This window comes from Saimiri boliviensis, chromosome 1, assembly GCF_048565385.1.
Source record: "Saimiri boliviensis isolate mSaiBol1 chromosome 1, mSaiBol1.pri, whole genome shotgun sequence".
Classification (NCBI taxonomy): domain Eukaryota; kingdom Metazoa; phylum Chordata; class Mammalia; order Primates; family Cebidae; genus Saimiri; species Saimiri boliviensis.
Window position 1 is genome coordinate 114,080,994 of NC_133449.1, and position 12,825 is coordinate 114,093,818.

Here is a 12,825-nt window from a genome sequence, read left to right on the forward strand (position 1 = left end):
ATTTCTCCTTGAGCAGGAGCAGTTCATGGAAGAACTCTGAGGATCATTCTGAGGACAAGAAGCATCCAGTGTCATGAGTGGAACATGGTGACTTAGAACAGTGCACATGGGTTCCTTGGGTTTCTGTATATTACTTGACAGCTGTGTGACCTTGGGCCAGCTGCTCCATGTCTCTGAGTATCAGTTTCTGAATCTGTAAAACGGCAATAATGAGAGTGTCTATTTCCTACTGCAGTTGTGCCAATGAACTGAGCTAAATGCTGGGCCTGTTCCTATGTAAAGACACAGGCTGTTGGCCGGGCGTGGTGGCTCATACCTGTAATCCCAGCACTTTGGGAGACCAAGGCAGGCAGATCACCTGAGGTCAGGAGTTCGAGACCAGCCTGGCCAACATGGTGAAACCCTCTCTCTACTAAAAATACAAAAATTAGCCAGGCATGGTGGCACATATCTGTAGTACCAGCTACTCAGGAGGCTGAGGCAGGAGAATCACTTGAAACCAGGAGTCAGAGGTTGCAGTGAGCTGAATCATGCCACTGCACTCCAGCCTGGGCAACAGAGTGAGACTCTGTCTCAAATAAATAAACAAATAAATAACAACCAAAAAAACAGGCTGTTAACAGTGAACAGAAGCCCTAATATTCTTTTAGTCAGCAGGGTTTAGGAGGAAGGGGAAAACCACAGCAGAAGTGTTAACCCCAGGGTGGGCTTCCACGAAAACTCTACTTTTCTTTCAGCAGCACTTTATGGCTACAGAGTTAAGGCAACGGTTGAATTCCACGAGTCGAAAAGCAGCCCTTTTCAGAGACCCAACTCTCTGGGGCGCGCAGGGGCTTGGGCTCGACTGAGAAGAAAACTGACAAGAGTAAGCTGCCTTCTCTCCTCGGGCCATCTTACAAAGCACGGTGCGGGCCAACTGGTCCTGCCTCTTGACTACACAGAACCAAGCACTAGGAATGTGACAGGTCAGTGCCTACATCCTGGAACCTTTGTTGGCAGAAAGAGGGAGACCCTCTGATGTTGGGGAGGGAACACATGTATGTGGGAAGAGGATGGAAAAAAGAGTCTTAGAAAACCCCGCAGGTGTTTGGAAGAGGATGGAGTCAGTGCGTTTTGTTTCCCCAGCTGCTCATGGTGTCCGCTGTGGGTCTCTCAGGATGGCAGAGATGCGGGGGGTGCTGCTGGTGCTGCTTGGCCTTCTCCACTCTTCCACCAGTGAGTGTGCTGCTTTCCTCTCTCTGCCTTTAGCTGCACGTGTGGCACAGAAGGGGATTATCCAGGAAAATGAAGTGGTCCTTACTGTCCAGGGAGGGGATTCAAAGATACCACCAAGCATATTTTATAGTGAAGAAGACACACTGGGAAAAAGACAGAAATGGGGGCTTCAGGTAGCGTTAGTGATGATCAAGACAGACTGTCCGCAGGACAGAGGGTCCTGAGGTCTCCTTGGACCAGCAGTGAGGCCCTGCACCCGCTCCGCAGGTTGTGGCATCCAGAAAGCCTCCGTTTTCTATGGTCCTGACCCCGAGGAGGCCTTGGTCAACAGCATGGAGTTCCCGTGGGTGGTGTCGCTGCAGGACTCCCAGTATACACACCTGGCTTTCGGCTGCATCCTCAGCGAGTTCTGGGTACTCAGCATCGCATCCGCTGTTCAGAACAGGCCAGTGCCCCTGCCTTTGGGGCCCGCAGCATCACCGGGGGTGAGGGTGGGGGTGGCTCTGCTTCCTGCTCAGCCTGGGGAGGCCCTGAAAGGTGGCTTCTGGGGGACGGGGTTTTTTTTACCAGTTCAGCGCTTGCTCTGCTGTGAGCCCTAAAATCGCCAGTTGCCAAGGCTGATCTCTGCTGTGAGGACTGCTGGCCTCACAACGGAAAAATCAAATGATGATCCTCCATTCAATGCAGGTGGGATATTCGCTCTGATTTTACTGCCATCACAGAGGCACTGGCTCCTCACACTAGAGTCCCCACCGCTTATCCTGTTCAGCCAGTCCATAGGAGCCCTTACCCTAAAACACTCGTGCAAACATTACTGCCATAAATACATGTACACAGAGAAAAGCCTCGAAGAAAATACAGAAGTGCTTTTAAGAGTGCTTATCTCTCAATGCTCGGAACGCACGATTTCTGTTTTCTTCTTTCAGCTTCTCTGTATTTTGCAAATTCTGTACAACAAATCTTCATTCTTTTAAACCAGAGAATAATCATAAAGGTTATTAAAAGAATGTTTTTGGTAAATATTTCTCACTTTTTGACCCAATGGCTTCATTTTTGGGAATCAACCTTTTTATGTACAAAGTTGTTCCTAGGATGGTTACTTACACACAAAACACTGAGAAGAAACCTATTGTCCAACTATTGAAATGAAATTATAATTTTTCATATACACTATACATATAAATATACATTATACATAATATATAGTATATTATATATGTAAATATATGCTCTATTAAAATGTAACATACATGTATATTACAATATATGTAATATATATGTATATAATATTATATGTAATATATAATATATAACATATAATTACATACAGACACACAAAGTATTGGGGGAGAGAGTATAATAATGAATTGGCTAAATAAATTATAACATAAATCCTTGATGGAATATTATGCAGCTGGTGAATAGTTTAACATAGGATTTGTATTTTTTTTATTTTTTTATTTTTTGAGACGGAGTTTCGCTGTTGTTACCCAGGCTGGAGTGCAATGGCGCGATCTCGGCTCACCGCAACCTCCGCCTCCTGGGTTCAGGCAATTCTCCTGCCTCAGCCTCCTGAGTAGCTGGGATTACAGGCATGCGCCACCACGCCCAGCTAATTTTTTTTGTATTTTTAGTAGAGACGGGGTTTCACCATGTTGACCAGGATGGTCTCGATCTCTTGACCTCGTGATCCACCCGCCTTGGCCTCCCAAAGTGCTGGGATTACAGGTGTGAGCCACCGCGCCCGGCCAGGATTTGTATTTTTAATACATGTACGTTCCTTGACATGTACAGGTAAACAAGTATAAATAAATAAATAAATAAATAAATAAAAGAGATGAAAAAGAATTTAAAAAATTCAAAAACTACATGTATGGCTATGCAGAAGCTCACACCTATAATCCCAGCACTCTGGGAGGCCAAGGCAAGCGGATCACTTGAGGTCAACAGTTTGAGACCAGCCTGGTCAACATGGCGAAACCCCATCTCTACTAAAAATACAAAAATTAGCCTGGTATGGTGGCACACACCTGTAATCCTAGCTACTTGGAAGGCTGAGACAGGAGAACCGCTTGAACCTGGGAGGTAGATGTTGCAGTGAGCAGAGATCGTACCACTGCACTCCAGCCTGGGTGACAGAGTAAGATTCTGTCTCAAAAAAAAAAAGAAATACATGTGTGTAGTAAAATATTCATGAGAAACCAAAGGAGGTGCAATGAAAAGTGGCTCCTTCCCTCCCCCACCCCTCAGTCACTAGTCTTCTTCCCTTGAGCCACATTCTGTCACCAATTTCTTGGCTATTTCTTCTTAAATATTCAATGCACTCATGGATATCTATATACTGTAGGTCTGGCTATATTGATTCTTCTATCTATTGACGGAGAATTTTCTTTCCCCTTATATTAGTCTACTTAGGCTGCCATAACAAAATATCACAGACTGGGTAGCTTAAACAACAGAAATCTATTTCTTACAGTTCTGGAAGCTGGACATCTGAGATCTAGGTGTCAGTAGATTTGGTTTCTCCTGAGGCTTCTCTTCTTGGCTTGCAGACAGCCACCTTCTCACTGTCCTTACATGGCCTTCCCTCTGTGCCTGTGCACTCTTGGTGTCTCTTCCTCTTCTTATAGGGACACCAGTCCTGTTGGATTACAGCCCCAGCCTTTTACTTCATTTAATCTTAATTACCTCCTTAAAGGCCCTATCTCCAAATATATGGTCAAATTGAGGGTTAGGACTTCAACCTACAAATTTTCAAGACGATGCAACTGAATTCATAACACACCCCCGATACACCCACAATGCAAGTGATAGCACACCATACACGTTAGTTCATTCACAGCTTTGTTTTCCACTTTATCATAAATTTTGGAGACATGTTCTTATTGGTACATAAAGAGCGAATGCATTCTTTTCATCAGCTGCATGGCAGCCTGTCATGGAATTACTGTAACTACACAGTCCTTTATTAATGGAACTTTGGGCTGTTTCCAATCTTTTACTACTGCCAAAAATACTGCAACAGACACACCTGTACACACATTATTTCACACACACGCAAGTGTACCATAGTATAGACAACCCAGGAGTAGAAAGATGGGGCTAAAAAAAGACATGCATTTAAAATCCTGAGCGCTACTGCCAACTAGCCCTCCATAGAAATTCTGTTTTCTATGTAGTGTTTTCTTTATGGCTATTTTCTATCTAGTCTGCTCTTTTGTTTTTTATTTTCTCTTTGACTCAAGGGTTTTATTAAAGACAGAGTTTTATTTTTAAATTTTATTTAATTTTATTTTCTTTTAGAGACAGTCTTGCTGTTACCCAGACTGCAGTGTAGCAGTGTGATCTCGGCTCACTGCAACTTCTGTCTCCCAGATTCAAGCAATCCTCTTGACTCAGCCTCCCAAATAGCTGGGACTACAGGTGCATGTCACCATGCCCAGCTAATTTTTGTATTTTTAGTAGAGACAGGTTTTTGCCATATTGGCCAGGCTGGTCTTGAACTTCTGACGTCATGATCTGCCTGCTTCGGCCTCCTAAATTGCTGGGATTATAGATGTGAGCCACCACGCCTGGCCAAGACAGAGTTTTAAATGTCCAGGTGTTAGGGTTTTTTGTTTGTCTTCTAACATTATTGAATTATACAATGTGGTGATCTATTTGAATTTGTTGAGATTGTCCTGTCTACTACTATGGGTGGTCTATGTGAATATTTTTCACAGGTAAATTAAAAAGTTCATTCTCCGTACTTGGTGTATAATTTAATATATAAAATTGGACAAGGAAGTCTACTTGGTCTGTCCTAGACTGTCGGAGGTGAATTAACCAGTTGGGCGCAGTAACTCACACCTATAATCCCAGTACTTTGATTAGACAATACACCCAAACTTAATTAAGATGACTTCATCTTTGTTGGTCTAGATGTCCAAGGATTCCTTCTTTGTCACTCAAGTCCAGCAACTTTATTAGTTGTGCAGGATCTCCTCCACCTGCCCCTTGAGATCCACTGTACTCTTCTACCCTGCCAGGCCCCAGGAAGCTCACCTGTATGGATTATACCAGTGGTCTCTCTTGCCTTCTGGATTCCAGTTGGTTTTGGCCAACATGTACATAAGAGGCAAGAGATCAGAGGGAGTGAAGAGAGTGAAGTCAGGGTCCTTATTCCTCTGAGTGCTACTGCAGATTGGCTGTTGGTTGCTTTACCAGCTCAGTGACCCACTCTACACAACTCTGTCTGATCACATCGTTCCCTCACATAGAGCCCAGAGGCAGCGTCAAAACAGTGTTATAACCTCAGCAGGAGCTGTCTATAGTGTGCCAGTGCCCAGCGCTGTCCTTGTGGTTTCCCTGTATCCTGCCTAGACCTTTGTAAAGAGTCCCTTTATTAAACTCACCCCAATTTACCTTATTTGAGTAGAACATTTATTTCCTGTTGAGACCTGACCAGACTATGTCTCAATTAACTACTCCAAACTACAGAGATAGTGGACACTCAACACTGTTGGAGATAGGTTAACTATCTCCAAACTACAGAGTCAAGTCTTAGTTCTGAAAAGTTTTCTTAAATTATATCTTGAAATATTTTTCCTGTTTCATAATTTTGGTTGCTTTCTTTGTGGTTGGCTGGTTCTGCTGTGATTGCCTTATCTGTCATTTTCCTCTCAAGCCTTTAAAAATCTTTGTTAATTTTCATCTCATTTTGGTCACATTTCTCAATGACCCAATTGTTTTTTCTGTGGGCCCTATTTTCCTTTATGCTGCTTTTGATTTGGCCTTCATTTTGGTGATGGTCTTGATTCTTTTCTTTTCACTTTTTTGCTGAGAACATGCTTGACCAGCTTTTTCAGAGCTCTCTGGCAGTCAATGTCATTTATAACTCTTGCACGCCTGCCATCCTTCCTTTCATCAGCCCTTCCTCAGACTCTGAGATTTGGATTCTCCAGCGTCTCTTGGTTTTATGGTGTTTATATTTGCCCCTCACTCTCATAGTTTCTTGAGTGATTCCCAAGAGGAGACAGGGAAAACACCCAACTCAATTCTATTGTTATTAGAACTTCAATTTCTCCAAACTGTATTTACAGAATATATAAGGAAAGATGCTTCTTTTAAAATGTCAACTACTAAAAGCAGGAGTCAAGATGATGTCTTTTGTAGAACAGCAATTAGTACTTTTGCAAACTACAATATGTAAAAACAAAACAACAACAACAAAACAAAACAAAACAAAACAAAACAAAACACCCTATTAATAGAAAAGCAGTTCATCAGCAATAACATGTTAACAGATTATCTTTGGTCGGGGGACAAATGGTGTTAAGACTGAAGAATCTCCACAGTTCTGCAGGCTCACAAAAGAGGGCACAAGCCTAGGGGTTCATAAAAGATTTCCTAGAAACTTAAGTCCAAAGGGGTGAGGAAGAATTAACACAGAGAATATGAACTGGATGAGTGTTCCAGGCTAAAAAAAATATATAAATAGGAAAACATGGAAGTGTGAAGCTTCCTTGGTGTCTTGGCTTCTTAAGATTCCCTTGCTCTCTCTCTAGGAAGAACATTGTTGTTATAGTGGGTATAAGTAACATGGATTCCAGGAAGATTGGTCACACAGAGTATCCAGTTAATACCGTCATCATCCATGAGGACTTTGATAACAACTCCATGAGCAACAACATAGCACTCCTGAAGACAGACACAGCGATGCATTTCGGCAACCTGGTTCAGTCCATCTGCTTCCTTGGCAAAAAGCTGCATACGCCACCAGTCTTTCAGAACTGCTGGGTGTCAGGATGGAATCCCACATCTGCAGTTAAGGCATTCCTCCTCCCAGAGGAGGCTGAGTGTGTGCTGGCAGTGGGGGTGACCTGGATAATCCAATCTAGGGCCTGTCTTAATTTAATAATGGAGCTTGCAGCCAAGCACGGTGGCTCACGGCTGTAATCCCAGCACTTTGGGAGGCCAAGGCGGGTGGAACACCTGAAGTCAAGAGTTCAAGACCAGCCTGGACAACCTGGTGAAATCCCATCTCTACTAAAAATACAAAAAAAATTAGCTCGGTATGGTGGCAGATATCTATAATAGCAGCTACTCAGGAGGCTGAGGCAGGAGAATCACTTGAACCCAGGAGGTGGAGGTTGCAGTGAGCAGAGATCAACCATTGCACTCCAACCTGGGTGACAAGAGCAAGACTCTGTCAATAAATAAATAAAGGAGCTTGCCTGAGGTTCTAGAGTTTGGCTGAAACCCTCACCTAATCAGTCAAGACTCTGACAGCTTGCCTTTTCTGCGGCCACTCTTTTATTTTTCTTTTGAGACAGGGTCTTTATCATTGCAGTGGTGCCATCATGGCTCACTGCAGCTTTGAGCTCCTGGGCTCAAGTGATCCTCCGGCCTCAGCCTCCTGAGCAGCTGGGACTACAGGCACATGTTGCCACGCCTGGTTGTTTTAAATTTATTTTTCATGGAGACAGGGTCTCGCTATGTTGCGCAGACTGGTCTCTAACTCCTGGGCTAAAGCAAGCCTCCCACCTCGGCCTTCCGAAGTGTAGGGATTACAGGCATGAGCCACTGTGCCCAGCCAGTGGCCATTCTTATATCACATTGGTCCTTTAACCACTATCCCTACCCCAAAATTGGAAGTACAGAGGCAATGGACAGCCTGGAATGAGTACAAGGGTATGAAGGGGTGAGCGGATGTTAGTCCCTGAACTACAGCTGACTATCCTCTTGTCTAAGCTACCTTTAATGGATACTCTCTAGAATAGGAAGAAGAGTATTCTCTGCTTGTTTATACATTCAAGTTCAAAGTGGAGGTAGTTTTCAGTAAAAACTTAGTCACAGGTTCTTATTTCTATGAAGAAAAGGGATTTATAAGAACATTTCAGGCCAGGCACAGTGGCTCATGTCTGAAATCCCAGCTGTGAAAGGCCAAGGCAGGTGGATCACTTGAGGTCAGGAGTTCGATACCAGCCTGGCCAACGTGGTGAAACACTGTCTCTCTTAAAAATACAAAAATTAGCTGGGCATTGTGGTGCGCACCATAATCCCCGCTACTTGGGAGGCTGAGGCAGGAGAATTGCTTGAAGCCGGAAGGCAGAGGTTGCAGTGAGCCAAGATCACGCAACTGCACTCCAGCCTGGGTGACAGAACAAGACTCCATCTCAAAAAAAAAAAAAAAAAAAATTTCACTCTCGTTTGGCTATGTGAGTGGGAGTTGTGTTGACTTAGCGGACTGCCTTCTCGTTAGTAACCCCTGGGCTCTCTGTTGCACGGTTCAGACAGGAAATCACATGACGATGAGTATCCTGAGGAAAATCTTCGTGAAAGATGTTGACATGTGTCCCCTACACAAAATCCAGAAGACAGAATGCGGCAGCCACATGAAAGAGGAAACCAAGACTGTCTGCTTGGTAAGAACATCATGGAGCAGAAGCTAAGTGTTGAGAGTAAGCCTTGGTGACATCCAGGGGAGCCTCGGGACTCCCCCTCCCTAGATGGGGAGCTCTGTGAGGGCAGAGACTAGGGTTTGGGATTAGTGGCTGTTTCTGGAGTGAATAGCACTTGGCAAACAGTACACACTCAATAAAAACCTGCTGAATGAACTGGCCAGTCATGATTTTCAATGTTGAAGCTTTGTAAGTCACGGGTGCTTTTTAACTAGCTAAAAATGTGAAAGTCTGAGGCCAAACCACACAGGCAGATATACTTTGAGCAGGTTTACAGTGCGGGGCTGCTGTATTTAGCTTCTAAGGAAGCTAGACTCCCCTCCAATGCTATCGCTTATTGGGTTTTTCTTCTGTGAGACGCCCTACCCTCCAGCCAGATGAGGGCTATTCAGATGTGGCTATCTTCCTGCCTCAAAAACAATGTGTAGAAGTCACACACAACTGGTTCAGGCTCCTTCATATCCAAATCTGGAGAAAGTGTGGCTTAGTGGGGTCACACAGTCAATAAAAGTCAGAGCAAAGACAAGAACCTAGGCCTACCAGATATCCAGATAGAGTTTCTCTCCTCTAGTCTAGAACTGCTTTTCTAAGAGGCTTATCACCCACTCTCCTCTAAATAACCTTCAGGACACCCTGATGGGGAATTTTTTTTTTTTTTTTTTCCCTAGAGGATCCAGAAGGGCAGGATTTTTAGAACAATGAGAAAAAAATACAGATACACAGATAATTCTTTCTAAAAGTCATTTTATTGCAAAAGCATGAAGGACTGCCTCCCGCTAAGAAACAAATTTGCCCTTCCAAAGTTGGTGTAACATCTATTGAGTAGCTACTCTGTACTGGGTCCTCTGCCAGGTGGGGGAACCTTAACAATTTCTTAAATTAGATAATGTGTTAAAATACAGTGAAGATACAGCTTTTTAACAAAATTCTGCCCCCAACCATTCCATCAAACAAGTGTTATCCTTCATCTGATCTAAGATGCTGCCAATTATAGAATGCACCATCACTTTATGTAATCTCAAGAAAGAAAAAACTGCTGCCAGTTCAACTCTGAAGTCAACTGATTAAAAGACACATCCTAATTTCAAAGATGTTGATTTCTAACTGTATATTCGACTCAACGGAAGATCCTAAGCTATTTATGCTCTAAGTGATCATCTTTTAAAATCTAACTGCAAAGTTCAGGTTGGTTTTTAACTGTGGCACACCTCTAAACAGGTGTTAATTTTTGAACAGAATTATGCTTGTATGCCATTTAATGGTGACCTGTCCCCTTAGAATTCTCTCTTGGAAATATGTTCTTATGTGCAGAGGTCTTCAGAGCCACAGTTCCCACATATAGAATGAAGCACCAGGTTCAGAATCTGCCTATGGGTTTCTTCATCTCTGTTCTGGTGTGAATTCCGAGGAAAAAAGGGAGCTTTATTGAAAGAGAATACCCCGCTGGGCATGGTGGCTAATGCTTGTAATCCCAGCACTTTGGGAGACTGAGGTGGGCGGATTATTTGAGGTCAGGAGTTTGAGACCAGCCTGGCCAACATGATGAAACTCTGTCTCTACTAAAAATCAAAAAATTAGCTGGGCATGGTGGTGGGCGCCTATAATCCCAGCTACTTGGGAGGCTGAGGTAGGAGGATCGCTTAAACCCAGGAAGAGGAGGTTGCAATGAGCCGAGATTTCTCTACTGCACTCCAACACGGGCGACAGAGCAAGACACCATCTCAAAAACAGAACAAAAAAAATTAGCTGAGTATAGTAGCACATGCCTGTAGCCCCAGCTACTCAAGAGGCTGAGGTGGGAGAATCTCTGGAACCTGGGAGGTGGAGGTTGCAGTGAGCCAAGATTGCACCACTACACTTCAGCCTGGGATACAGAGAGAGACTCCATCTCAAAAAAAAAGGGGGAGGGAGTGGGGGGTTGAGGTGGCCGCTTTTCTGCCTTTCTGCTGTTTGTGGTTGAGTCTGTTCAGATTGTTTCCTGTGATTAATTGCAGCCCCACTCCAAACCATGAGAGCAACATGTTATTGCCCGGGCCTTCCAGCCAGGCAGGCCACACAGGTCAGAGGCGGCTGGCTAACCTGGGGATGACCACCCCCTTCTCCGACCAAGATGGGCCACGGGAGGGGCAGGAATTCCTTTGAGAGGAGACCTAGCAGTGTGGGGTCGCGACGGGTGAGACAAAGGATACCTAGGAATTGCCTTGTTGCTTTTCCATTTTCTCCAACTTTTCAAAAGATGATGGCTTTTGTAGAGACATCAAGATGATGGTAGCTAATATTCCACTTAGTGCCTGCTGTGCCAGGCACTGTGCTGTGCGGGGTATTACAGTGGGAACATATAACTGTGTTCCCTCTTTAGCTCAGAGAGGATTTGGTCACTTGCCAAGGTCTCATATCTAGCTAAGGATGCCAAGCTTCTACTCCCTCGCCTTGAGTTAGGTAAAGTGTGTGTGGCAGAATTCCCAAGTCCCAGAGGACTGCTCCCTTGGGAATGGCGAAAACCAAGAGCACGGCCAGCCAGCCGGTGAGCAGCTGCCAGGTGGCAGGAAGTGGCTTAAACTAAGTGTCGAAGCAAGGCAGAGAGGAGAAGGGAAAAGGTGAGCATTTCAGGCCAGAATGGTAACAAACACCAACATTTTAGGAATGAGAAGCCAGAAGAGAGGGAGGGTTTGGCCAAAGGACTGGAAAGGGGCAAGAAAATGAAATATGAACCAGGAAGCTATAGGCAACTGGAAGAAGTCACAGCTGATTTGCATAATAAAAGGAAAAGTCATCTTGTTGGAATCCATGTTGGTGGCTGCCTAGATTTGAAATCGTATCCTATCATTTGCCCCATTTCCAGTGAGAAGCAGTATAAACATTTCTAGAATAAAAAGTATATTGCACAAGGATAGACTTACAACAAATACTAGTTTTTCCAAGACCTGAAGCCTTCTGTCTTTTGTCACAGGGGGACCCAGGAAGCCCAATGATGTGCCAGCTACAGCAGTTCGATCTGTGGGTTCTGAGAGGAGTCCTGAACTTCGGTGGTGAGCCGTGCCCCGGCCTGTTTCTGTACACCAAGGTGGAAGACTACAGCAACTGGATCACGTCCAAGGCTGAGACGGCCGGCCCTCCCCTGTCTTCACTTCACCACTGGGAAAAGTTGATTTCTTTCTCCCACCATGGACCAAATGCCATGACACAGAAGACATATTCTGATTCTGAACTGAGCCATATTGAATCATACTTCCAGGGACAAAGAAGGACCACCATGCATTCCCAGCTAGCATCTAGGGATGGTCTAGATTTTAGGGAGAAGGGTGTAAGGGAATCAGGCAGGTCTCCTGAGGCGTCTGCACAACCCTTATACTATGACTATTACGGTGGGGAGGTAGGGGAAGGTGGGTCTTCTGCAGGTCAGAACAGGTTGCATCAGCTCGAAGAAATCATCTTGGTTTCCTTTGTGCTTGTTTTCTTTTGCAGCAATATCTAGTCCAGGAGCTACCCCACCAAACTGAAGAGTAAGCTCAGAACGCTGGGTGCCAGGCATTCACCATGCTGTTTTGGTGTCTGTTTTTGATAGTGGCACACCAGAGCTGCCACGATACACCCATGGTGCACACTGGGCTGGTTCTCCCTCCTCTGTCTCACTGCCATGTGTGGGAAGGTCACTTTCACTGTGCTTGTGAACTAAATGCAGGCTAACAAGTGTCAAACCATTAGTGTGCCCTGTGGTTCTTTCAGTGGTAACAGTTCTAGCGACCAGGCTGTGAAAACACTCCCCAATGAGCAGATGTGGCCCAAGAGGTGATGCTCAGCCTGGCTAGGAAGTTGGGAACACCAGGCAGACAGGGAACAGTGAGAAGAGCCCGTGACTAGAAAGGAGCTGATTACTTTAATAGCTGACATCTGGGTCTGTAAGCTGTGGCCTGCCTCTGGCTACTTCTCATCAGGGTAATCTGCCTGCAACTGCTCATTGGTTGTTTTCATTCGATTCCAAACCTTACGGTAGCCTTTTAAGGACATCTGCCAATAAAAAGAAAAGAAAAAAAAAAAAAGATAAAGGAGTCGGGAGAGAAGGTCACTTGGGAAAAACCAATTGTGGCTATTCATAATGCAACCCTCATCCAGCCCCGTGATGGTGCAGGCGACCCTGTGTGGGGCGGTGTGCCCTCCATGCACAATG

At 44.7% G+C, this 12,825-nt stretch overlaps 2 protein-coding genes across 3 annotated transcripts in view; one reads left to right on the forward strand and one right to left on the reverse strand.

The window, feature by feature from the left end:
• Nucleotides 1-1,128: 1,128 nt before the first annotated feature.
• On the forward strand, nt 1,129-12,358 carry PRSS54 (serine protease 54). Its single transcript, XM_003943505.4, is given in 6 exon segments — nt 1,129-1,156; nt 1,159-1,215; nt 1,483-1,660; nt 6,762-7,020; nt 8,490-8,621; nt 11,608-12,358. Coding segments are annotated over 6 exon segments (1,176 nt in total). The 5' UTR covers nt 1,129-1,131; the 3' UTR covers nt 12,133-12,358.
• The window catches only part of CFAP263 (cilia and flagella associated protein 263), a 34,283-nt gene continuing 25,000 nt past the window's right edge, over nt 3,543-12,825 (reverse strand). Inside the window, exon 9 of one of the 2 annotated variants that reach the window (XM_074402228.1) lies at nt 3,543-3,856. In XM_074402228.1, coding sequence (XP_074258329.1) covers nt 3,716-3,856 — 141 coding nt within the window. In that variant the 3' untranslated portion in view covers nt 3,543-3,715. The other variant, XM_003943503.3, reaches the window with a different exon arrangement.